The sequence below is a fragment of the Notamacropus eugenii genome, chromosome 5 (genome assembly GCF_028372415.1).
Source record: "Notamacropus eugenii isolate mMacEug1 chromosome 5, mMacEug1.pri_v2, whole genome shotgun sequence".
Taxonomy (NCBI): domain Eukaryota; kingdom Metazoa; phylum Chordata; class Mammalia; order Diprotodontia; family Macropodidae; genus Notamacropus; species Notamacropus eugenii.
In genome coordinates this window covers 146,714,274-146,740,246 of record NC_092876.1, presented here as the reverse complement: position 1 = coordinate 146,740,246, position 25,973 = coordinate 146,714,274, and the positions used below count along the sequence as shown (strand labels likewise).

General features: G+C 35.4%; 1 protein-coding gene across 8 annotated transcripts in view; it reads left to right on the top strand.

Annotated features, from left to right (window-relative positions):
• The window catches only part of ATM (ATM serine/threonine kinase), a 118,407-nt gene that overhangs the window by 37,687 nt on the left and 54,747 nt on the right, over positions 1 to 25,973 (top strand). For 5 of the 8 annotated variants that reach the window (XM_072611179.1, XM_072611178.1, XM_072611180.1 and 2 more), the window contains exons 21-31: positions 1,746 to 1,821; positions 1,966 to 2,096; positions 3,714 to 3,834; positions 4,967 to 5,143; positions 6,116 to 6,285; positions 9,197 to 9,443; positions 10,798 to 10,913; positions 12,959 to 13,085; positions 14,732 to 14,931; positions 18,749 to 18,923; positions 19,246 to 19,410. In XM_072611179.1, coding sequence (XP_072467280.1) covers positions 1,746 to 1,821; positions 1,966 to 2,096; positions 3,714 to 3,834; positions 4,967 to 5,143; positions 6,116 to 6,285; positions 9,197 to 9,443; positions 10,798 to 10,913; positions 12,959 to 13,085; positions 14,732 to 14,931; positions 18,749 to 18,923; positions 19,246 to 19,410 — 1,705 coding nt within the window. Of the gene's footprint in view, positions 1 to 1,745; positions 1,822 to 1,965; positions 2,097 to 3,713; positions 3,835 to 4,966; positions 5,144 to 6,115; positions 6,286 to 9,196; positions 9,444 to 10,797; positions 10,914 to 11,573; positions 11,675 to 12,958; positions 13,086 to 14,731; positions 14,932 to 18,748; positions 18,924 to 19,245; positions 19,411 to 22,857; positions 22,938 to 25,973 lie in introns of those variants that run through there. The other 3 variants (XR_011967446.1, XM_072611183.1, XR_011967447.1) reach the window with 3 other exon arrangements.

The following is a 25,973-nucleotide window of genomic DNA, read 5'->3' as shown; positions in this document are numbered from 1 at the left end:
GATTGGAAGGGTGGTGTTGCTGTCAACAGAAATGAGGAACTTCGGAGGATGAATGGTTTGGGAGGAAATACAAGTTCTGTTTGTGCCTGTTCAGTTTGAGATGTCTTTGGTACATCTTGGGTGGAGATGTTCAACAGAGTTGGTAATATAGAACTGGAGTTCAGGAGAGATTAGGTCCCAGAATAGACTTATATTTGGGAGTCTTGTACATAGAGGAGATAATTGAACCATGACATCACGTGAATTCTTGCCTAGCTATATTTTCTTCTATCCTATACTTATACAATTGACATCTAAAAAAAAAAAATCTAAAACCTTACATTTATTACCATTTCTTCCTATTAAGTAGATATTTTTTAGCTTTTGAAGTTCTCTGGGATACTAACTCTTGTCATCAGATGTATTTACTCTGTCGTCAAATGTATTCTATTTCTAGCTTTCTCTCATTCACAGATTTGGTCATAGTTCCAGCAGTGAGGAATATACAAGTAGTTCATGACCTAAAACCCATAGGAATACTTGAAATGAATCTTCCTGATATAGTAGCTATTCTTTTTTGTTGTTAGGGAAAAAGGACTCTTGAGGAGAAGTTGGCTGGTTTGTTTGAAGCCCTTCATAGTCTTCCTCTAATCTCTCTTTGTAGGCTTATTTAATCACCCTCACACATGTTATGTTCCAGCCACACTGACCTCCTTGTTAACCCTATACCCAGTATTGTGTTTCCACATCTGTGACTTTGAATGGGTGTCCCCTTATATGCAGTAGTCTTCTTCCTTTCTACGTCTTAGAACCCCTAGATTTCTCTACAAGGCTCTCTTCACATTCAAAGGCGTTTCCTGATTGTCATTGGTGCTAGTGCTACCCATGCAGACCCCATGAAATTACTTTGTATTTATTTTGTATCTGTTTATCACATAATACATAGATTGAGGTAGAAAAAACCTTGAAGGCCATTAGTCCAGTTCCCTTCTTTTACAAATGAAGAAACTGAGACCTAGAGAGGTTATCATTTTCTCAGGGACATAGAATAAGCTCACAGGCAGGATTTGAATCCCAGGTCCTTTGTTTCAAGACCCAGTGTTCTTTTCATTGCTTATTTGTACATGTTGCTTCCTCCCATTTAGTGTAATCTCTTCAGGGGCCAGAAATGTTGTGTTTTTTGTCTTTGGATCCCCAGCATCTTACACAATGCATAGGATATTATAGACAAGTAAATGCTTATTGAATTGAGAAAGTGGGGGGGGGGGAGTGTGGAAGGTCTGAGGAGAAAAGAGATTTGAAATGTGGCTAATTTGCTCATGTTCTGTGTGTACTTCTTACGGATAAACAGCCTGAAAATTCTTTCCTTCACTCAGCAACCACCTATTGAGCATCTGCCATATGCAGATATCACTTCTGAAGAAACATGGGCAAGTAACTTAGCATAAAATCTTGTTTATTTTTGATACGAACTTTGGACAACAAGAGAGTGTGAAGATTCAAGAACTGTCTACTACTATGAAAAGAAAGATTTTATTGGAGTTTTTCTCAAAAATTTTCTCTATCATATCAGTTGAAATATATTAACTACAAGGTACATATAGTAATAAACAATAAAGAGCATAAATTAAGTACCTTTCCCTATTAATTTTTCATTAAGCATAAGAAGGCTTTGAGAGAATTAAGGAAAATTAGGATTTGTCAGTATAGAGAACCAAATCTGGAAGAGAGAGATTGACATTTTTAATAATTTTCGTTTGTTTCAGGCACTTAACAAAGGAAGGCAAATGTATGGCTCCTGTAAGAATGGCACTAGTAAACTGCCTAAAAGCCTTGCTTGAGGTGAGCTTTGCTTCTTTATTAAGAGATTAGGAATAGGACAATATACCATGATCACTTAAAAATGCAGGTTTTCAACTTATAAAAAAATTGTTGATTTTTATTTTGTTTTATACTTTATTACCTGGAATTTTTAATTTTCTGTAGGCTGATTCAAATTCGAAGTGGGCTTTTCTCAGCGTAGCAGAAAAAGACTTACCTGTGACTGAGGTTCTCCCACAGTTTCTGGTTGATAACCATCACCAAGTTCGAATGCTTGCTGCAAAGTCAATTAACCGGTGATGTAAATTCTCCATGTAGTATCAAACTTATAAGGACACTTCAGGATTGGTTATATGAGTGAGGATGAAGTTAAACTGTGCTACACACGAGGCATATTTTTACATGACATGTTGACTTTGATAGCTAGCATGGTTTGTGTTATAACTCCTAGCTTGGTATATAGGCACTGAAGAGTTTTCATTAAGATGAAAAATTTTTTCATATGTAGGTTTGACAAAGAAATAACTCCTAGGCAACTAGGCAGCATAGTGGATGAAGCCCTAGGCCAGGTGACAGGAATACCTGAGTTCAAATCTGGACTTAGATGCTTAATAGTTGTATGATGCTGGGCATATCACTTAACCATTAATTTGCATCAGTTTCCTTAACTCTAATATGGGGATAATAATAGTACCTGTTTCCCATGGTGGTTGTGGGGATCAAATAAAATTTTTGTAAAGCAATTAGCACACTACCTGGCACATAGTAGGCACTCAGTAAATGCTTTTTTTCTTTCCTTTCCTTCTGCTATTTAATGTAGCAGTGGTTTATGATGTTTTTAAAATACCTTGTGAATTTGTTACAGCTAATGTATTTAGTAGTTCAGACTGGTTTTTAATAAGCTCTGTATGAAAGAATCTAAGTTTATCTGACTATGCTGACTTAAAATATTTTCTTTATGAGCATGTTTATTAAATATATAGGTGATACTGACTAAATTAGGATTGTTAAGAACCATGGGAAATAGATAACAATTGACCATCAAAAATAGGATGATGTTGAAGTGGGGTAAATATCATAAGTGTAAAGAAGAAAAATGAAGACTTTGAGAATATAGTGGACTACAAATTGACTAGAATGAATATGAATATTGACTAGAATGAATACCTTGAATGATATTGAAATATATAAACAGGCATAGGAACTATTAAGTAATCTTTTTAGTATACAATTAACTGATTATTTTAGAAAATTTGAACTGTACATTTAATTTTAGTGTTACTATTTTAAGAGTGATCTAGAGAAATTGGAGCATTCAGAGAACAACAGAAATTATCAAAAGTTTGTGAAAATAGGGAAAAGGTTAGGCTTAAATTATTTGGTCTCAAGGAAAGATGACTAATAGTTGTCCTTGGAAGCCCTATTTTTCAGAAGGTACTGATCAGCTTCTCTACGAAGTCCATCTTTTCAATGGTTAAAATGATATAGTGAGTTTAATACTATCGGTTGAGATTTAGATTAGGTTTCCTGAAAGTTTGTTTAAACATAAGAATAGCCTACCACAGGGCAATATAGGTACCTTATCCTTGGCAACATTCATCTAGAATGTGTAAGTTATCTGTTTTAATCACAGTTCCATCTAAAGACACAGGACTGTATTCCTTGATATCCATTTTGGCTCTAGGATTATAATACTTACATGGCGTAGAAATTATGCCAGAAATTACAAGTATTTAGAGCCTTCCTAAATGAAGAAATATTACAGAGTCTTTTGAAGAAGTATTGAGATGTAAATATAGGCTTTGCATTCCTTGCAGTGGGTCTATTTTCTATGTATAAAATATGTTGGAGGAGGATTTTGGAACACTGGTTACACCTAATTATTTTTTTCTTCCTGTCTTTAAAAAAAAAAGATTGTTTCAGGATACAAAACCAGTATCCATTTCAAGATTATCAAGAGCATTTCCTTTGAAGCTCCAGCAAAAAGCTTTTGAAAATGTATATTTGAAAGTCCAGGAAGGAATGAGAGAAATGGTAATCCTGCAATTAAAGTACTCTCACATAACCATTTTTGTTTATTGCCTAATAGCTGTGAAAAGCATGTGCTTGTTTTTTACTTTTCTATGGGTAAACAACGTTGACTGTAGCATAGGTTTCAATATTCACATTTTTAATGCCAGGAAATGCATACAAACAAATTTTGTCAGGTTGTAAATGAAAGCTCACAGTCTCTAATTGACAGAAGTCCAGGGATTAGAGGGTGAGTCAGTCACAACTTGCAAGGTCATACAAAAGCCTTCACTGGTTTCTGTCTAGTAGTTTACAATTTAAAAACAAGATAGATAAGGCAGACATAAGAGGTAAAAACAACTGTATCAGTTTATCTTAGGAAGCAGTTGTTTTGCTGAGATTTTATTGGTGGCACCGAGGAGTTTGATTTGTGTATTTCAATCCAGTGATTTGAGCTACCTGAAGAGAAGAAATTATGATAGAGTATGAATCATTCCCTGGCTCTTGTTGTATTTTTCAAGCCAGTATTCTTGATACTTTTGTATTTCTGTGATAGAGATTTAAAGATTTAATATCCTGTCGATTTAAAATCCAGAGATTTAAAATCCTATCAATATTTGGAAGATATGATTGAATACGTCTAAGAATAATAATCTTACTGTTGTAAAAATAATTGGGAAACTAAAGTACTATAGAAACATAAGGTCTAATTATTAAATTAATGACTGTAGCAATAATAATATATAATTATAGGTACATATAGATGGTTGGATAACCACTTCTGATCTCTCTTGTATATATCCTGGGGGCTTTCTGATTTTTAAAAATATTATCTTGAAAGCCTCTGTATCCTAGCATAAAGATTTTTTTCTTCCTGAAGTCCTACTGATAAGGCCTCATCAGTAGTAAACTCTTCTTACTGAAGAAAACTAGACAATTTCTTAAGTCTTTTTGATTTCTAAAATTCTATGGTTCTGTGGACTTTGTGTCCTTTCTTCTTGAATACTTGAATACCTGTGGATTAGAGCAAAGAAAATAGTGGAGTTTTTCAGTGGCTTCTTGTGAGTACTTTTATTCTCATTTACTTTTAATGTTCACATATTTGCTATCCTTTTCATATTGTTTATTAAAAAACATTTTTTTTCTCCCAATGAAGTCTCGAAGTCCTGTCAATGTTGATGAGCTGCTGGATGAGCCTTATAATAGAAAAGCTGCTTTATTGATGACAGTATCCATGATTTTATACTGTAGCCCTATGTGTGAAAAACAGGCTTTGTTTGCCATATGCCAGTCTGTGAAAGAAAATGGATTAGAAACCCAACTTGTGAAAAAGGTAAAATATAACCACAGATTTAAAATTTTTCGTTTGTATACCTCCCATGATAAATCTTTTTAGTATTTCTGAAAATGGTTTTTAATGGAATTTTAGAGGTAGTTTATATAACATGCATATACAAAATTTTCCAAAGGTCTTAGTACAGTTTTTAAGCCTTATAGCTTAAATGTTAACATAATACCATATTAATTAATGTGTAAATATTAATTTTAAGCTTTAATAGCTTAAAATCACACTAAGACCTTTGAGTTACCCTATATATTAATATAAAAATATTTCAAAGAGCGTTATAGTTTCATTCTTATAAATAAAATGTTTTATTTTGGGGTTCTTGTAAAGATAATCATTATATAGCATGTATTTTGCTTCTGTTTGTGCTTATATTGCTTTTGAAATAATACAGAGGCACATTCTATCTTAGGTTATTTCTTAGTTCATCAAATAGAAGCCCTTGAATGAAGTGATGATCAATTCCATAAAGTAATATTATAGGTGGGGGCATGTCTTAAACTTAATAAAAATGTGGATAATAAAAGCTTAAAATAAGTACAAAGACTCCAGACTGTATAATATTTAAAATGTAAATTTCAGCCTCCCCCCATTCTTCCTTGGGAAAAACCAAACAGAAAAAAAATGAGACTCCCAAAAGTTATGCAGGTAGTAGAGTCAGAGTTTGAACCTGTGTCAGATGTTGTGATTCTAAATCCCTCACTCTTTCCATTTCATTATAGGGATTTAGGAAGGCTTAAAGTAGATTTTAAGAATATTATACTAATGACAGTATCAAAAAACAACGTTAGTGGAGGCAATATTGTGTGAGTCATGTCTGTGTCTTGTTTTCATGCAGAAGAACTAGATGTTCTGAATTGTAGAGCATTGTTTCTTATGGTCATTTAAACAAGAATTGGATTTACATGTACCATATCTTGAATGTTTCCTTTAAATAGGGTGTTCTTTTGGGTTACACAGGTTTTGAAGAGAGTCTCTGAAATTTTTGACTATAAACACTTAGAAGACTTCATGACTTCTCATCTAGACTATCTGGTTTTGGAGTGGTTGAAATTACAAGATACTGGATATAGCTTGTCATCTTTTCCCTTTATTTTACTGAACTACACAGACATTACAGATTTCTACAGGTAGCTTTGCAAATGATATATGTATCTATCAGTTTGTGTGTGTCTGTGTGTAGTACTGTCTTCAGAATCAGAAGATTTCTGTATAAATTCTGCCTTTGCACTTATTTCATGATAGTAAATGAATCACTTAACTTGTGTCTGTTTCCTCATCTGTAAAATGAGAATAATAATATTTGCAATGTCATTCTCATAGGTTGATCTGATTCAAATAGATTCAAATAGAATGTTTGTGAAAGCATTCTATACCTATGAAATACAGTACAGAGACAGTGGGGCACAGTGGATAGAGAGAAGGCCTAGAGAACAAGAAAAACTTTTGTTCATATCCTAGCACTGATGCACAACTATTGGTATGACCCTGGGCAATAAATATCTCTGCCCCAGGAAAATCTCTTAACACTGTAAAACTTCCAGCACAAGTTTGGATCTGCATTGTTAAAGGGATAGATACCTTTTGCTGGAGATACCTTTTACCAATGAAGTCACATTTCTGGTGGTTGTTTTTTTTTAAAGTGTATATACATAATGTGGGTGTGTGTGGGGGTGTGTGGCTGTGTGTGTATACATACATATGCATGCATACACATAAATATATTGTAGACATACAAATATATTTAAGGTATAAATTATCAAGCAATTAATCACTTGTTCCGTGTTCTTTTTTATTGAGTTTATTCAGAATGGCTAATTTGCCTTTTTCAGTTCTTGGTATCTCTCTCAGGCAAAGAAGTGACACAGTTACGGTGGTAGAGTTGTACCCAGAAAAGGAAGGAGAGGGCACTAAGAATTGCATAGTTTTTAGTTAGTCTTTCAATATTAATTTGTTAGTGCTCAAAATAAAGGTTCTATTTCGAATGATGAAACAAATCAAAATATATTATACCAAACAAGTATGAAATCTCAAGATAAAGAAACTAGTATTAAATGGAAGCATGGCTCATAGCATCTCCTTGGAGAGGCAGATAAAGTAGTTGACAGAATTTATTTCCTCATACACTCAAATATAGGAAGAAACATCACTTCATAGACCAGTTGGTCTATATAAGGCCTTCTGTTGCTTATGATGATCATGAGCAAAAAGTTGTCCAAGAAGACAACCAGTATCTGTTGCAGAGAACAAAGAAATAAACGAATCCTAAAAGAAATCTTTAGAACAGTCTTTTCTTAGTAAAATGTGTGTGTGTGTATATTGATACTCGGTGTCTTAAACATAAAAGGGAAAGAAGGTGAAAAATGTATTTGAATATATGGTTCAGAATTAAGAAAATGAATAAACCAAAGACTTGCAGACTTCACATAAGACTTGTGCCTTTGTAGAAATCCATCTTCAAGCATTTTTAAAGTATTTTCTGTGTGCCAAGCACTCTCCTAGGCTCTGGAGATAAAAAAGAAAAAATGAAATAACCCTTGCCCTTAGGAGTTTACATTTTGCTGAAGAGAAAATATATAACACATACGTTCTTAGCTTTCCATTCTTATACATGAGTCCCCTCCATGTTAGTTAGTCAGTAAGCATTTATTAAGCACCTGCTGTGTTCTAGTCACTGTGGTAGGAGCTGAAGGTACAAAGAAAGGCACAAAAGAGTCCCTGCCCTTGAAGATCTTAGAATCTAAAGAGCAAAACAACATGCAAACAACAGGACAAACAAGATAGAAACATGATAAAAGAAATCATTGTAGAAGGGCATTAGAATTCAGAAGAATTGGGAAAGATGTCTCTGTAGAAAGTGGAATTTTATCTGGGACTTAAAGGGAGTTAGGGGCTCCAGTGGGCAGAGATCAGGAGGGTGAACATTCCAGGCATGGAGGACAGCCAGGGTTGGACAAGTCAGATGGACACTAAAGGTGGAAAGCAGCTCTGAAAAGGGCTCAGTGGACTCACACCAGAAGAACTAGTCTTCCCTGAACAGGAACAGTAAGAAGGCCAATTTGGCTGGATCCTAGAAAATGGGAAGGGGATTAATAATGATACTGGGAAGATTGGTTTGGGTCAGATTGTAAGGTTATTGAGTTTATTGTTTACTCAAGAGGCTATAGGGAGTTACTGGATTTTGTGGAATAGTGGAATGGTATGGTCCAATCTATACTTATGAAAAGTCACTTTGGCTGTTGTGTAGGGTTAGATAGGAGTGGGAAAAGACTTGATATAGAAATGGCTAAGGAGGCTATTATGTAGTACAGGAAAGAGATGTTAAAGGTCTTGACTAAGTTGTTGGCTGTGAGTGATGGGGAAAGGACAGCTGCAGTGGCAAGATTTGCTAACCAATTGTATATGTAGCATGAAGGACAGTCAGGGATTGAGGATGACACTGAGATTGAGCCTAAAAAGACTGGAATGGTAGAGGTACCTTCAAACAGAAACAAGGAAGTAGAGAAAAGAGATACATTTGGGTGAGAAATAGTGAATGTTTTTGGATATGTTTGTCACATAGATAGGAGATTCAACTTGAAATGTCTCATAGGTAGTTGAGGGTATGGGACTGGAGCCCAGAAAGAGACTTAATCTAGAATTCATCTGAGGGATTGTGGGGGCAGGGATAGCCTATACCTACATTTAGAGGACTTGCTATGAATGATACACTAACAAAAATCATGTAACTTATACTTTTAAGAACCTCATTGAAAGCTTCTAGGTATAATGAGGGCCAATTACATCACAAGATGTGAATTTTATTGTTATATCTTAGTAACTGGCGTGACCATAGGCAACTCACTTATCTTCCCAGTGTCTGCTAGGTAACTCTCTCAGAAGTTGCAGATCTGTTTTGTTATAAGGACCTTTTCTACCAAGAGTTTTGCATATCAGTGTGTCATTAGTTCAGACTGGGGAAATGGGGGGAGGAGGAAGCAGCATTATAAAATGGAATTTTAAGAAATTACTCTTTGTAACTTAAAATTATCTCATCCACAGGTCTTGCTATAAGGTTTTGATCCCACTTTTGGTGATGAGAGGTCAGTTTGAAGATGTGAAGTCCATTGCTGACCAGATTCAGAAAGATTGGAAAAGTCTTCTGACAGATTGCTTTCCAAAGATCCTTGTAAACATTCTTCCATATTTTGCCTTTGAGAACACAGGGGACAGTGATATATTAGAGCGAAGAGATACTGCTACTAAAGTATATGATATGCTTAAGGATGAAAATATCTTAGGCAAACAGGTATGATCAACTGTTTCTTAATTATGTATTTACATGTACAGTATATATTTTTAATCATTAATTACAGTGCCACTAGATTTCAGACTTAAAGGTTCTATTCGTTTAGCATTAATACTTTTATAAAACACTTAAATAATGTATTTAAAAAGAATTTTTTGTCTTGAAATATATGCTTCAGGTTTACACTGTTACATGGAGATATATTTGAAATAAACTATGGAAGAATTTTCTTAGTGATGTTTTAAAATGAGTCAAGGTGAAAGGTTTGATAACCTTCATTCATAGACTTGAAGGTATTAACTGTAATGATAAACCTCAAGTTTTTTTTGTATACTAGTTATTTGAAATTTGGAACACATTTTTCCATATAATAGTATTATATGGTGGTTCCAGAGGTTAGTACTTGAAAACTTGTTTAATCTGCCACCCCACCCCAAACAAAAGCAAAAATGAAAACTTGAAATGTGTAAATATATTTTCATGGAGAAAGGATCCATCCTGGGATATTAGGAAGATATCTTCTAGTCTTCCCTTTCAGTGGGATATAGGACTTTTCAAACCTTGTAGGCAACACAAGAAGGCACTCCTGTAGACTGAAGCCAGTGAGTGGCTCTTGGGTTTAAGGGGTCAAAGATGAAGAGCTCCATGCCAACAGAGGATATATGGGGCTTAGGGATTCCTGTTGGTGTAACTCCTCAAGTGTACTTCTTGGTCAAGAGTGACACCCACCTTTCCGCTGCCACCCTGATTGCTTCTGATAAAGGCTCCTCTTCTTCCCTGCCTCACAATTAAACAAAAGTCTCTAACACAAGCAAACACAGCCTTTTTGAGGTTTTCTGATTGTTCTAATTACTATTAGGAGTACAAAGATTGGAAGCTAAGCAATTCTCTCCTATACCATCATCTTTTTCACTTAGGTCCTGTAAGGAAAAGATTAAATAAGCTACTGATGATTGTTTTTTGCAGTAAATCAAATATATAAGTTTTATCTATATTTCAGGGGAACATGCAGACTTGCACTATCATATGTATTTCATTATAGCAGCTAGAATGGGTGGAGTTAGCACTCAGGGATGAAAAATTGGAGGGCTGAGAAAACTTCTGTAAGATTATCAAAGTTCATAGTTCTGGTGATGGATAGGAGGCATAATTAGCCTCAAGAGTTCAAACCTTACCCACTACAATCAGCCTTATAATTTTTAGGTAAAGAACATCGAAAATTCCAAGCAGAATCAGGAGAGGAGTGGAAAGAAAGTTCCTTTTCTTAGATTGACTTTTCTCCCAAAGGACATTTGTGAGTAAGCCAAGTATTTGCAAGTCAGGGAGTTTAAATGTCTAATTTCTGTCTTTACAGATTGATCACTTACTTAACAGTAACTTGGCAGAAATCATAGTGGAATTGTTGATGACGTTACATGAACCAACAGATACTGAAGCTGGTGAAAGTAGTGACCTCTCTAACTTCTCAGGGTATGAACTTTTAAAACTTAAAGAAATAACCACAGCTTCAAATTGCCCCTGGGGAGCAGGGTAGCCAGGGATGGAGGCATGAGGGTAGAGTAGTCTTGACATCTTCAGAAGTATTTGTGTTTTCCAAGATTGAATGTTGTTTCAAATCTGTGCTTGTTCACTTTAAAATTGATGTCTATAGTTCAAAATATCTGATTCTAAGTTCTTGTCAGAATTTTCTTCTTGGTTTAAGGGGGAAAAAAACACCTTTCCTTGACCTTCCTAACCCTTTTAAATACTATCTTGCCTCTGGCCTTCCTTTTCTTTTCAAATACCTGAACTTGTGATCTATGCCTGTTACCTTCATGATTTCTTAGTCATCTTATCATTTGGGGATTTTCTGTAACCTGGACACTTAACACTAGTGTTCCATAACCTGGATACTCAGTGAAACTGAGCCTCTAACTTTACTAGTGATCTTTTAAATGCCTTCTCTGAGATTTCATCTTCATCAATATTTAACATTTTGCAACATTTAACACTATTAAGAATCTATTCTTTTCTGAAATTCACTTACTTTGGCTTACATAAAATACAAAAATACACTTAATTCCATTTTCTGTGACTAATATAATCCTCTTAGTTTCTAATCTGTTAGTAGATGTTGTCCTATCTTTCTAGGAAATGTCTCTTGGATTTATCCCTTGGCCATTCTTCCCAATCCCATCTTAGTTCAGCACCACCACATACAAAACCTAGAGTTATACAGCAGGAGTCTTGAGGTAAATGTCCCTACTTCTAATTTCTTTCCCCCTAATTCAGGGATACTTAATTTTGGGTCCATGAACTTTTAAGAAAAATATATTTTGATGAATACATTTCATACATTTGATTTCTTTTGAATTCCTGTATATTTCATTTTTATTCCCCAAACCATTTTTCTGAGAAGAGAGTCATAGGCTTCACCAGACCCAGCAGGGGATATGATACAGAAACCTTAAGAGCCTGGTCATTAATGCAGGGGGACAGTCAGTGAGAAAGTGTTGCATAGTGATTCCAGCACCAGTCAAGAAGACCTGTTTCAGGTCTTGTGACTGACACTGTGATTATGCTCTTGAACAATTTATTTAACCTTTTAGTGCCCTAGGCAACTTTGAGACTGACAGTTAAAATGAGTTTCAAATCTATATGGAAGAAAAGAATGACATAATTAGCCTGGACCAAAAAATTAAAATTCATCCTGCAGATTACATCCAAACTCAACTTCTTATTATACAGTCTTATTATTTAATTGGTTTACTCAAAGGCCTCCAGTTTCTCATAGTTTTAAATTTTTTAATATTAATATCTTGGTTTTACACAACCTTCATTTCTAAATGAATCCCTCTCTCCTCCAAGCGAGTCATCTTTTGTCACAAAGAATCAAAAAAGCTGTTCAACAAAACAAGCCTATATATCAGTCAAATCTTGACAGTGCATAAAAGGTTTCACACCCATATTCCCCTATTTTCTGCAAAGAAGGCAGGAAATTGCTTTTTGTCATCTATTCTTTGTGGGTGCATTCAGTGCCATAATAATTACAGTGTTCAGATTTGTATTTTTAATTTTATTGTTCTTTATTCACATGTTATAGTTTTACATATTATTTTCTTAGTCCTGACTTTAAAATGACATGCTGTTTGTCTTAAAATACAGAACTATTGTCAGTGTTTTGAAAATTCATATTAGCAAAAAGTTTATATCTGTATTTGAATTAATAGTAACCAAAATGCCATTCTAGATCTGACATGGATTCTTTACATATTATCCTAAGAAAATCAGTTTTAATAGAATGGTCGAATGGGTAATTGTTAGTGATTTGTTATTAGAAATATGCAGACTTCATTGTATATCAGCTATGATTTAATTCCAAGGAAAATTTGACTTTTGCTTTTAATGTCTATTTTTATTTTGCTCATTACATGCTATTGTTTTTCTTTGGGAAGTTCATGTCTTTAATGTAGTTGAAATATTTTCCAAACAGTCTTACTCTGATGATTGTCACTTCATTATTTCTTAACTTTTAGGGACCTTGATCCTGCCCCTAATCCTCCACATTTTCCTTCACGTGTGATCAAAGCAACATTGGCTTACATCAGCAATTGCCATAAAGCCAAGTCTAAAAGTATTTTAGACATTCTTTCTAAGAGCCCAGTAAGTATAAATCATTAATCAAGTGACCAAAAAGAACTTCATTTATTTTTCAGCTAGATATGCTCTCTTTGTATGTCTTATGAACTCCATGTATGTTTTAGTAAACAAGCATTTATGAAGCACTTACTAGTACTAAGCACTGGAAATACAAAAAGAAACAGACAGTCCTTGCCCTCAAGGAGTTTATATTTTAACGAGGGAAGACAAAAAAGTAAAAAGGAGCTGAAATATGAGGGATGAAAGAGTACAGAAAGTCCTTTGGAAATAAGTCAGCACTGCAGCCTGGAGAGAGATGAAGACATCTTTAGTTGTGGCATTCTCCATAAATTGTAGGTTCTGTGGCGAACCGGTCAATCATAAGCTAAGACCATAGAGATGCAGGGTACTGCTGATTTGAGAAGTAGTCCAAGGATGGAGTGAGTTTCCAGGGTGAAGAGATTTTTATGGCATGAAAGAGAAAATCCTGTGAAGAGAAATCAGGAACTCAATTTGGAGAAGGATGAAGGATGATTTAAGGATGTAAAGACAGACAGAGAATTAATTCCATCAGAGGAAATAGGTATCTTTTTAGAAGGTAGAAAATCTCTTGAAAATTTAATTTTCTAAGTTTCTGTTTCATACTCTAGTATTTATTTATCCTTTTGTCATAGTAATGAGGTAGATGAGGTTTGGAGTTGAGTTGTGCAGAAAGAATTCAGGAGGCGGATGTTCTCCTAGTCAAGAGGATTTTATTGATGGAAAAGTAGTGGGCTAGTCCTTAGAGGTGTTAGCAGTTTGGAAGAAGACAGGGAATTGCTTTTATACACAAGTCTTGGGCACTCACCTAGGAGTGGAGTATTCTCCTACATAAGCAGTTAACCATAGGGAAGGGGAGGCAGGAAAGTGAAACAGTTGTGCTGGGTACATCCAAAACAGTTCAAGGATATGGCCACAAAACAGGAGACTTATCTTGCAACATTTGAGGATATGACCATGAGGATCAGTCACATGCACAGGATATTGGCTAAAATAAGGTTTTTTTGTTAGAGAGCCCCCTATTACCGAGTAAATTTAGATTTAGGCAAGGCCCTCATTGTTGTTGGGTAGAAATCAGCCTCATCAGTAGTTTGGGTATATAAAGTTTATAGGTTGCATTCCTTTTGGAAAGGAATGGAACCTTTAGAAAGAAATCACTCCATACATTGGGGGTTAGGATTGAGAATGAGGCTGAGGCAGCACTCATAGGTAAATTCTTAATCTAGATGCCACTTGTGGTTTTCCTAAATTGTTCTCTTTAATGGGAGTGTAGTCCAGATCTCCTTAGTTCAGTGGCTTTTCGTTATGCCACTTCCTCTATAGTCTCCTGTCCTAAGGATGGATGACACACGTCACTTTAGGCATTTCTTTATGGGAGTGGATTTACTTGGTACAAGAACATTCCTCCAAATTAGAGCTCATTTGAAAAAAAATAAACATCTTTTAAAAACTGACTTTCATTAACAGCTTAAGAAAGTAATTCATAACTTTTGCAATAACATTTCTCATTTGGTCTAACACATATCTAAGTTGTATTTGCACTTTTGAGTAGAAATTAGTTTATTTTCTGAATATGGTATTTCATATGTTTGGAAAGATTTTCATCAAAGTCTTTTTTGTTTGTTTCTTAGGATTCCTTCCAGAAAATCCTTTTAGCCATTTGTGAACAAGCAGCTGAAACAAATAATGTATATAAAAAAAATAGAATTCTTAAAATTTATCATCTCTTTGTTAGTTTGTTACTGAGAGAAATAAAAAGTGGCTTGGGCGGAGCTTGGGCTTTTGTTCTTCGAGATGTTATTTATACCTTGATCCACTATATCAATAGCAGGTAATTATTTCATTTGATTGATATAATCTAAGGGACAGTTAGGTGATAACAGTACATAGAGTTCTGGGCCTGGACTACAGAAGACCTGAGCTCAAATCTGGCCTCAGGTATTACTTGTGTGTCCATGGGCAAATCACTTAACCTCTGTTTGCTTCATTTTATTCATCTGTAAAATGAGGATAACAATAACACCTGCCTCCCAAGATAATTGTGGAAATCAAATTTGATTATAATTGTAAAGTGCTTGGCATAGTACTTGGCACATAGAAATCACTATAAAAATGTTGTACTCTTTTATACTTTTATCCCTTAGTCTGTTCACTTCATTTTAAATTTCTTTTTTTAGTTTTTTTATGTTTATTTATTTATTTTTAGTTTTCAACATTCATTTCCACAGAATTTTGAGTTCTACATTTTCTCCCCATCTCTCCCCATCCCTCACCCCAAAATGCCGTACATTCTGATTACCCCTTCCCCCAGTCTGCCCTCCCTTCTATCACACCCCTCCCTTCCCCTATCCCCATTTTCTCTCTCTTCTTTGAGGGCAAGACAGATTTCTATACCCCATTACCTATATTTCTTATTTCCCAGTTGCATACAAAAGCAATTCTCAACATTCGTTCCTAAAACTTTGAATTCCAACTTCTCTCCTTTCCTCCCTTCCTACCCATCCCCACTGAGAAGGCAATCAATTCAATATAGGCTATATATATGTGTAGTTTTGCAAAAGACTTCCATAATAGTCATGTTGTGTAAGACTAACTATATTTTCCTTCATCCTGTCCTGCCCCCCATTTATTCTGTTCTCTCTTTTGACTTTGTCCATCTCCAAAAGTATTTACTTGTAATTACTCCCCATTTACCCTCCCTTCTATCACCACCCCACCTCACTTATCCCTTTCTCCCCTACTTTCCTGTAATGTAAAACAGATTTTCATACCAAATTGAGCGTGCATATTATTCCCTCCTTAAGCCACATATGATGAGAGTAAGCTTCATTTTTTCCCTCTCGCGTCCCCCCTTTTCCCGTCCACTGAAAAAGCTTTTTCTTGCCTCTTTTATGAGAGATAATTTGCCGCATTCCATTTCTCCCTTTCTCCTCCCAATATATTCCTCTCTCACCTCTTAATTTTATTTTTTTAGATATCATCCCTTCCTATTCAACTCACCCTGTGCTCTCTGTCTATATATATGTGTATAATCCCTCCAGCTACCCAGATACTAAGAAAAGTTTCAAGAGTTACAAATTTTATGTTTCCATGTAGTAATGTAAACAGTTCAACTTTAGTAAATCCCTTATGATTTCTCTTTCCTGTTTACTTTTTCATTCTTCTCTTGATTCTTGTGTTTGAAAGTCACATTTTCTATTCAGCTCTAGTCTTTTAATCAAGAATGCTTCAAAGTCCTCTATTTCGTTGAATAACCATTTTTTCCCCTGAAGTATTATGCTCACTTTTGCTGGGTAGGTGATTCTTGGTTTTAATCCTAGTTCCTTTGACTTCTGGAATATCATATTCCAAGCCCTTTGATCCCTTAATGTAGAAGCTGCTAGATCTTATGTTATCCTGATTGTATTTCCGCAATACTTGAATTGTTTCTTTCTAGCTTCTTGCAATATTTTCTCCTTGACCTGGAAACCCTAGAATTTGGCTACAATATTCCTAGGAGTTTCTCTTTTCGGATCTTTTTCAGAAGGTGATCGGTGGATTCTGTCAGTATTTATTTTACCCTCTGGTTCTCAAATATTAGGGCAGATTTCCTTGATAATTTCATGATAGATGAAATGTCTAGGCTCTTCTTTTGATTATAGCTTTTAGGTAGTGCCATAATTTTTAAATTATCTCTCCTGGATGTATTTTCCAGTTCAGTTGTTTTTTCCAGTGAAAAATTTCGCATTGTCTTGTATTTTTTTCATTCTTTTGGTTTTGTTTTGTAATTTCATGGTTTCTCATAAAGTCATTAGCTTCCATCTGCTCCATTCTAATTTTTAAAGAACTGTTTTCTTCAATGAGCTTTTGAACTTCCTTTTCCATTTGGCTAATTCTGCTTTTTAAAGCATTCTTCTCCTCATTGGCTTTTTGAACCTCTTTTGCCAATTGAGTTAGCCTATTTTTCAAGGTGTTATTTTCTTCAGCATTTTTTTGGGGTCTCCTTTAGCAAGTTGTTGACTTGATTTTCATGATTTTCTTGCAACACTCTCATTTCTTTTTCCAATTTTTCCTCCACCTCTCTTACTTGATTTTCAAAATCCTTTTTGAGCTCTTCCATGACCTGAGACCATTACATATTTTGGAGGTTTTGGTTTCAGAAGCCTTGACTTTTAGGTCTTCCTCTGGTGGTATGAGTTGTTTTTCCTCATTCAAAAGGAGGGAAGAAAATAGCTGTTCACCAAAAAGGTAGCCTTCCTGTAGTCTTATTTTTTTTCCCCTTTTTTTGGGCATTTTCACAGCCAGTTACTTGACTTTTGAGTCCTTTGTCAAGAGGAGGGTATGCTCTGGAGACCTATAAGTTCTCATTTCCTCCAAGGCGGCACAATCAAGAGAGATGAGTTTACTCCTTTCCTGGCCTGTGCTCTGGTCTGAGAGCAGCCACAAGCATTCTTCTGCCCAGGATCTGCAAGTAGGATTCCCTCTTCAGAGCCTCCACCAGCTGCACCAGCCAGTGCTCTTCCTCACCCCAGGACTATTACTCAGGGCTGAGGTGCAGATCAGCTCAGTGCCCCCAGGGTCTTTAAGCCAAGGGCTTCAAAACTGGACGCCGCTGCTGCTGGCGGGGCAGTCCACGTTCGCTTCTCACCCAGGTGAAAGAGCTTTCTCACTGACCTTTGAAGCTGTCTTTGGCGTTTGTGGGTTGACGGATCTGGGAACTACAGCTACTGCCCATGATTCGGTGCCCTGAAGCCTGCTCTGGTCTTGTCCATCCCGCTACGCAGCCAGGCTGCACTCCACTCTACTCTTGATGAGATAGACTTTCCTCTCAGGCTTCCAGGCTGTCTTGGACTGGAAATCTCTTTCACTCTGTCGTTTTGTGACTTCTGCTGCTCTGGAATTTGTTTAGTCGTTTTTTTACAGGTATTTTATGGGCTATGGAAGGGAGCTTCTGCAGGTCCATCCTTCTACTCTGCCATCTTGGCTCTGCCCCCCTATTTTAAATATATCTTTAAAGATACTACCTTAAGATGTAGCAACCCAGAAGATATTTTTCAGAACAATGCTCTCAGATATTTATATAGCACTTTAAGGTTTGTGAAGCACTTTTAATTTATTACATGACTTGATCCTTACAACAAATCTTGCATGTAATATCGGTATCATCTTAGTTTTGCAGATAGAGAAATTAAGACTGAGATTACACAGCAAATAAAGGTTTTCTGAATTTTACTTCTAAATTATATCTCTATGGCTTATTACTACTTTTTCACAGAATAAAATCTGTGTAGAATAACATCTAAATTTTGCAAGGGAGGGGCAGATATGTAAATCTTTGATATGGGGAACTCGCATTTCTTTAACTCTCTTCACTAGTGCATATAACTAGTATTTTTAAATTTATAATGTGAGAAAGTTTGAGAGGCTGAGAGGTTAAGTGACTTGTATGTGGCCATACATTTTTTATTGTCTACTCTTTTGCTTTTACATTTCAGTTCTTATTGTGTGTTGAAATATATTTTTAAATTTAAATTTAAAATTTAAATATATTTTTAAAAATGATTTCTCTGCCAAACTGTATAAGCATTAGAAGAGATGAATAGAAGTGTTTGGCTTTTGGACTAGGAAAAAAACTCCACTTGAACTCAAGTTTTTTCTCCCTGTATTAGGCCTTCTCATTTCATGGATATATCATTTCGTAACTTCTCACTCTGCTGTGACCTGTTAAGTCAGGTTTGCCAGACAGCAGTGACTTACTGTAAGGATGCTTTGGAAAGCCACCTTCATGTTATTGTGGGAACAGTTATACCCTTAGTGGGTGACCAGTTGGAGATTCAGGAGAAGGTAATTTTCTGGACCATCTTAACAAGTATTTTCTTAAGATGGAATGTTGTTGGTAAGGATCATGTCTCTTATATGTACCTTGTGTTACTGTATTTTAAAAAAATATATTTTAAATATAACCTTATGTAAGAAATTGCTCATTTTAAGTTCAAGTGCTGTTGTGGTTTTTAAAATACAGTATTGTGTATTTTTAAAGCTACTATTTAATGCTAATTAAATTAACTAATTCCTTGATTTTAGTGGCAACTTGTTATAGTTGTGTGAATTCTAATGAAGCCATTTTTTCTTCTCCTTTTCAATTTTTTTTTTTATGTACCTGCAGGTCTTGGACTTGTTAAAGTACCTAGTGATAGATAACAAAGACAATGAAAACCTTTATCACACAATTAGACTCCTAGACCCGTTTCCTGACCATGATGCCTTTAAGGACTTACGTATCACTCAGCAGAAAATCAAGTACAGTAAAGGACCTTTTTCACTCATGGAGGTAAAATGATAGCTAATCCATTATTTAATTTCTATGTGATGGTGAATCGGTAATGTGCATGACTGGGAAGGTTAGGAAAAAAGTGTTCAGAAATTGATATATGGAATAACCTAGTAGAAAGTTTAAAAAAGTCATATGACTGTCTTTCATTCTTTCAGAGTACCCATCTCAGATGAACTACATTCTTCCAAATTGAAAAAAATTAATTGACGAGATTGTTGAGTCTCTTTCAGTGTCTTTTAAAGAGCACAGAACAGGTGCCACTAGACTATAGAAGGGCAAATGTCTGAATGTTCAGGAAAAGAAAGAGAATAGAATTTTAAGACTATAAGTCAGTAGGTTTGACTTCAGTTTCTAGCAAAATTCTAGAACATATTGTTGAAGAGGTTAGTGGACTTGTTAAAAAAAGTAACAGTGATCATAAAAAGAGAGCAACTTCCTCATGAACTAAATTTATTTCTCTTTTTGATAGGATTACTAAACTGGAGCAATCAGAGTAATGTGGAGTTGTATTTCTCATTTCTAGCAAAGCATTTCTATGTACTCCCAGTGTATTCTTCCCCTACTTTCTATTCCTATAAGATCTTCAAAACATAGCTGAAGTACTCCTAGGCCCTCTGTCTAATTAGACTCCCTCAATGACACTGATAATGATAGAGTTCTTATGGGTTATATGTATAAAATATATATATATGTGTGTGTGTGTGTGTGTGTGTGTGTGTATACATATATATATATATATACACATACATATATATCATATATATATGTATATGTATATAATATATATGTCTCAACTGTATTACCTTATTAGAATCCAAACAGTTTATCCTTGTTTTTATTATGTTCCTTGTGATTATTTGCTCATATTTTTCTTTTTTTGTTTTTCTTGACTCCTGTGATTATATTTCAGAATTTCTGTTTAGCTGTAGTCTTTCATCAGGAGTGCTTCGAAGTCTTCTGTTTCATTAAAGATCTATTTTTTCCCCTGAAAGATTATGCTCAGTTTATTTTGGGCAAATTATTCTTAGTTGGTAAGACTGTATCTTTTGCCTTCTAAAATATTGTATTCTCTGCTCTTTTATAGTGGTGGCTATACTCTTCTGTGGTTTTGTGCCAAATCTTGTGTGATCCTTACTGGCTTCTTAGCATTTGAATTCTGTCTTTTTGCAATATTTTTTTCTTAGATTTGGAGACTTAGGATATTGGCTTTAATATTACTTGGATTTACATTTTTGGATTTTTTTTCTGAAAATTACCAGTGAATTCTTTATATTTCTATTTGCCCTTTAGTTCTAAAGAGCTCTGGGTAGTTTTCTTTTATGCTTTTTGAAATACTCATGACTTTGAGATAGTCTAGTGATTCTTAAATTCTCTCTCCTTGATTTGTTTTCCATATCATTTGTTTTTGCTAAGAGATATCTTATGTTTTCTTCATTATTTTTTCAGTCTTTTGACTTTGTTTTAGCATTTCTTACTCTTTTATGGTGTCTTCTTTTTGATCCATTCTAATTTTCAAATAATCTGTTGCATGGTCTAGGTTTTATATAGTTGGTTTTTTTTGCTAAGTTGTTAATTCCCTTTCTTCCATAGTTTTTGTCCCCCAATTATTACCTCTGGGTCTCTCATTTTATTGATAAAAACATCTTAAAACTTAAAAAACAACTCTATAGGAATTCTAGTTGAACTTGTGCCCAAACTCTATTTTTATTTGAAGTTTTGCTTGTAGATGTTTTGGAACCAGTCTTTTTGTGAATTTTTTTTTTCTTGAATGTTTCTATCGCTGTAATAGTTTTTTTTCTGATCAGACTCTTTTCTGCTTACTGATTTTTCCATCCTTGCTTCCTGACATCCAACTTTGTGTTCCAACAAGGCTCTGTGCACTTCTGGAGAGAATATCTGTACTTGGTCCTGTTGTCTGTCCTTTTGGGTCCTTTTACTCTTTTCTTGGGGTCTTGAGTATTGTGTTGTTCTAGACTCTCAGAGACAGATCAGACTGAAGATTTGTAAGCTTTTAGTATCTATAAAGTATTCAGATCCAGGGTCAAGTATGATCACTAGAAGTTTCTGATTTGAGTTTATGCCTTTGCAATCAATACTTTTTGACTTGCCTCTGATTGGAAGTTCGGTAGATTCCTGTCAACCATCTGGACAAAGCTCTGTAGATTCAGAGTGAGAGGTGTGTAGGCTCCCCTTTGGTCTGGGATTCTTGCCCTAGTTATTCTACTCTTAACTTTAAACTGGGCCATAGGCTGGAATTGAAACCCTTCTCAACTCCTGTGGACAGCCACAAAACTGCAGCTTGCCTCTGTCAGTACATAGTATAGGCCTCTTCTCACAGGCTCAGGTCCCCTCTTCATTCCATTCTGAGTTTGTAACCCAGAACTTGGCAATGTATGACAGAGCTACCATTTCCTGAAGCCCCTTTTCCTGAAGGCTGCAAAAGGCTGAGGTCCTCCCTGAGTGGGTCTGGAACCTCGTCTTACCTTGGTATATAGCCTTGGTCCTCCTATAGTTCTGGGGTCCTGGAATGCACTGGAGTGCACCACTGTACAGATACTGTTCTCAGTATCCACAGATCCCTATTTCTCTCCCTGTGCTGACCTGGCATGGAAATGTTACTGTGATTTTTGTCATGGTGTTTAGTCTGTTGCATTTTCTAGATCTTTGTGCAGGAGTTGTGTTGGGTGGAGATTACCTATTTCTCTCTGTGCCACTCTACCTTTTCAGCCTGCAGTTATTCCCCAAGCAGATCACTGTATAACCTTTTTTTCTGTTTCTTCATGGTTTGCTGTAACCAATGAATTCTTCACCAAGTAGTCATCTTACTGGTTATAAGCTTTTCTGCATTTAGCTGTGCTGTTCCTTAGAAACTAGACTCAGAGTGTATCTTTGACTCCACTCAGACGCCCTTCTAGTGTGATAGAACCTGACAGAACTTATGAACCACTGACGTAGCCTTTAAGAACCCAATGTCACCTTCTTGCTATGATAGACATCAGAATAGGTCTTGGTATTAATTATATTGCATAATGTGAATAATTATGTTAATAACATTTTACCACTTAGGTGAGAACTTAAAACTGTTTCCTTATTATTTTCATTATTAAAAAGGCTTCATGGATCTTCTTTTTTTCTTGACATCATTGTCATTTCCCTACATTCCATATCTCACCAAAGAAAAAATAAAAGTCTTCCCCTATAATTAAACAAAACCAATCTGAACATAAGTTCACTTCTCTGCCCAGACAGGGAAACATGTTTCAGACATCATTGTTCAAGAGTTGTATTGGATCATTGCATTGATCTCAGAGTTCTTCAGTCTTTCAGAAATTGTTTTCCTTTTCATTACATAAATTGGACTCTCCGTTTTTTTCCCTTTACTCAACACTCAGTTCATATTAATCTTCTTAGGTTTCCCTAAATCTCTTTTGTTATTTATTGCAGTGCGGCAGTATTTCCTTACATTCGTATACCGTGGTTTATTCAGACATTCTTCAGTTGGTGGGCACCCACTTTATTTCCAGGTATTTGCTATAATGAAAAGTGCTGCTGTAATTTTTTTCTGTGTATACTTTCCTTCTGTCTTCAGGGTGTAGTCTTAGCACTGATATTGTTGTGTTTAAGAGCACATACTATTTTAATGACTTTTAGTGTATAGTACTCAAGTGCTTCCCAGACACTTTTTGTTTAAGGTGCAGCATTCCTCTTTTTTGTGATTTAGAGTGAAGTTCCAAGATTGTGTGATTTCAGGTCCTATCTATTTCTGTTTAAACCTGTGTTCTCACAGTGCAGATGTGTTCAGAGCTTCTGCTGAGGTGTTACTAGTTCTGTAGAAGGAACAGCAGAGTATACTTTTTTTAAAGTTACATTTCCTTTTAGGAATAATGGAGTTTAACTTTTTGCTGCTCAGGTGAGGGATTCAGAATTAATTCACTGAATCTTTCCTTATTGGTAGTGTTCTTGTCATGGATGCCAGTTGCTTTGCTCCAACTTTTGAAAAGATTAGTTCACATGAGAAGAAAGGAAAACTGGGTTGCACCACAAGTAGCCTATTAGCAGTGTTTTGTTGGTGTATTATCTCCTCATTAAGCAGTATTTGTGATTTTGTAGTATGTTTCCCATCAAGAGAATGCTTGTTTTGTCAGCCACATTGTCTTGTTTCCTTGTCCAAGTACTTTTTGTTGTTATTTCTTTGAAGGTTAGAGTTGCTAAAATAAACTCTGACTTTAGGTTTCATTTTAGAGGGAAACACTAAGGGTGAAAGTTAGTATATGTTCAGATGTACAGACAAACTATGGTTTCTTTTTTCAGAAGTAAATGCCTCTTTCCTCATAACCATTGCAGAGCCAGCTTTGGGGATGTTACGGTATGACTTTAAAATAAGATTATCAATTATGCACAAATATGTTGACCTTTTCTACACTCCTTGATCTGCCTTTGATATGGTTACTCTGATTCTTATGACTCTTAACATGGCCATGGGGCTCATCAGGAAGTATGCTTATGTAAGTTTGTATATTTGGATGCCATATAAATTACATATAATGCACTGTTAGTGTGTGGCAACTTTTTCTAGATGCAAAATAGGTCCCTGGGACCAACAACTTCTTACTACTTGCTGACCTTCTTCCCTGCTAAGCAGAAGATAGCATGCATGCTTCTTTCTCATTCCATACATTCTCCTTATGTCAGCAATGTATTAGTAACCCTGGCCTCCTGTAGGCCCTTCACAATAGTTATTTTCAGTTTTGGTCCTTTTTGCCACTCTGATGGATGTAAAGTGGAACTTTGAGAGTTATTTCAATTAGAGGTTCCAGTTTATAAAAATTTTTATTCTTTTGTCTTTACGTTACCTCCATTTCCAAATGTATCTTCACCCACTCCCTCCTGGAGAGTCACCCATACGAAGAATAAAAATCTGATCAATATGTTGAAAAAAAAGCCTGACAGTATATACAATGTCTCACACTCATAGTCACCTCTACAAGTTGGGGATTGAAGTACCTTATTTCTTCCTTGGGACCAACCTTGGGCATTATAATTTAAGTGCATTCGGTTTTGATTGTTTTATTGTTACTTCCATTTATGTTGTGGTGATCATTGTTTATATTGCTTTCCTGGTTCTGCGTTCTTGACCTTATGGCAATTCATCAAATCTCCCCAAGCTTCGCTGTACTGGATGACCTTTGTTGATTATGTTGTAGAAGAGATTCTTTTTCAGGAGTAGGTTGTTCTAGATGACCTCTGAAATCCTTTTTCTCTCAGAGATTCTGTGATATATTGGGTAGAAATTGGACTTAAATTAGATGGAATTGACTAGTCTTCTGCTGCCTGGATCTCTGCCTGTGGTAAATATTATATATGCCCCAAGAGAGTCAGAGACATAATGACAGTATTCATTATTCCATCTTACCTCATATGAAAAGGGAAAATATAAAAGATTACTAGTTAAAATGATAATTTTCTAATTTGAATTTAAATCTTACTGAGAGACAATGCTTGTAAAACAGAGCCCATTTTGAAAACAGGCCTTCCAGTTTCAGTGAATTTATATAAAGAAGTATTGCATGTCTTTAAAAGGATGTGAATCTTGGGAAAACTTAGATAATATTGTTTACATTTTTTTCTTGGACTTGGGACTTTCTTGTGGTTGGCATTTTAAAACCAAATATTGTATTTAGCTTCATTTTTGTGGAATCTGAAAATAGGTATTGAAAAATTGATAACCAATCTCCTTCATGGATTTTTTTGTCTCCTTTGTCCATTCCATACAATCCTTGCCAGCTCTGTGGATTCCAAAGTTGAGCTCTATAGTCAGTAAGCCTCTGTTAAGTGCTTACTATATTCTAGGCATCATTCTAAGGTCTTGGGATAAAGAAAAAGGCAAGAAATAGTTTCTTTCCTCAAAGAGCTCACATTCTCATGGGAAAAACAATATGCAAACAACTATGGTCATACAATATATATAAAGTATAAATAATAAGCACTCTCAGAGGGGAGAAACTTAACTTAATTAAGGGGAACTTGAAGGGATTCCTGCAGAATATAGGATGTGAGCTGATACTTGAAGGGAGAGCACTGTAGGCATGCTAGATCCCAGTGAAAAATACAGTCTGGAGATGGAGTATCCTGTGTAAGGAACAGCAAGAGGGCTAATGTCTCTGGATAACAAAGGATGTGAAGAGCAATAAAATGTAAGAAAATTGGCAAGGTAGGAAAGAGCTAAGATAAGAAGGGCTGCGTAAGCCAAGCAGAGAATTTTGTAATAGGGCATCATTGGAGTTTATTGGGGGGGGGGGAGGGGGGTGTATTTTTTTTAATTTGTCATCTTATTCCTTTGAATTTGAAAGACTAGAAAAAGGTATTTGAAATGGAAGAAGAGATTATTCCTATGTATTATATAAAAAATCTCAATCTCCATGCAGTATCTATAGATAACTGCAATCTTTCTTTCTTAGTTAAATGCTTTCACTGAATCTGCTGTGTGTGTTTTTTGTGCCATATATATATATAATAGCACAATTTCAGAGATCTAAAATCTGAAATGGAATTTTATGCAT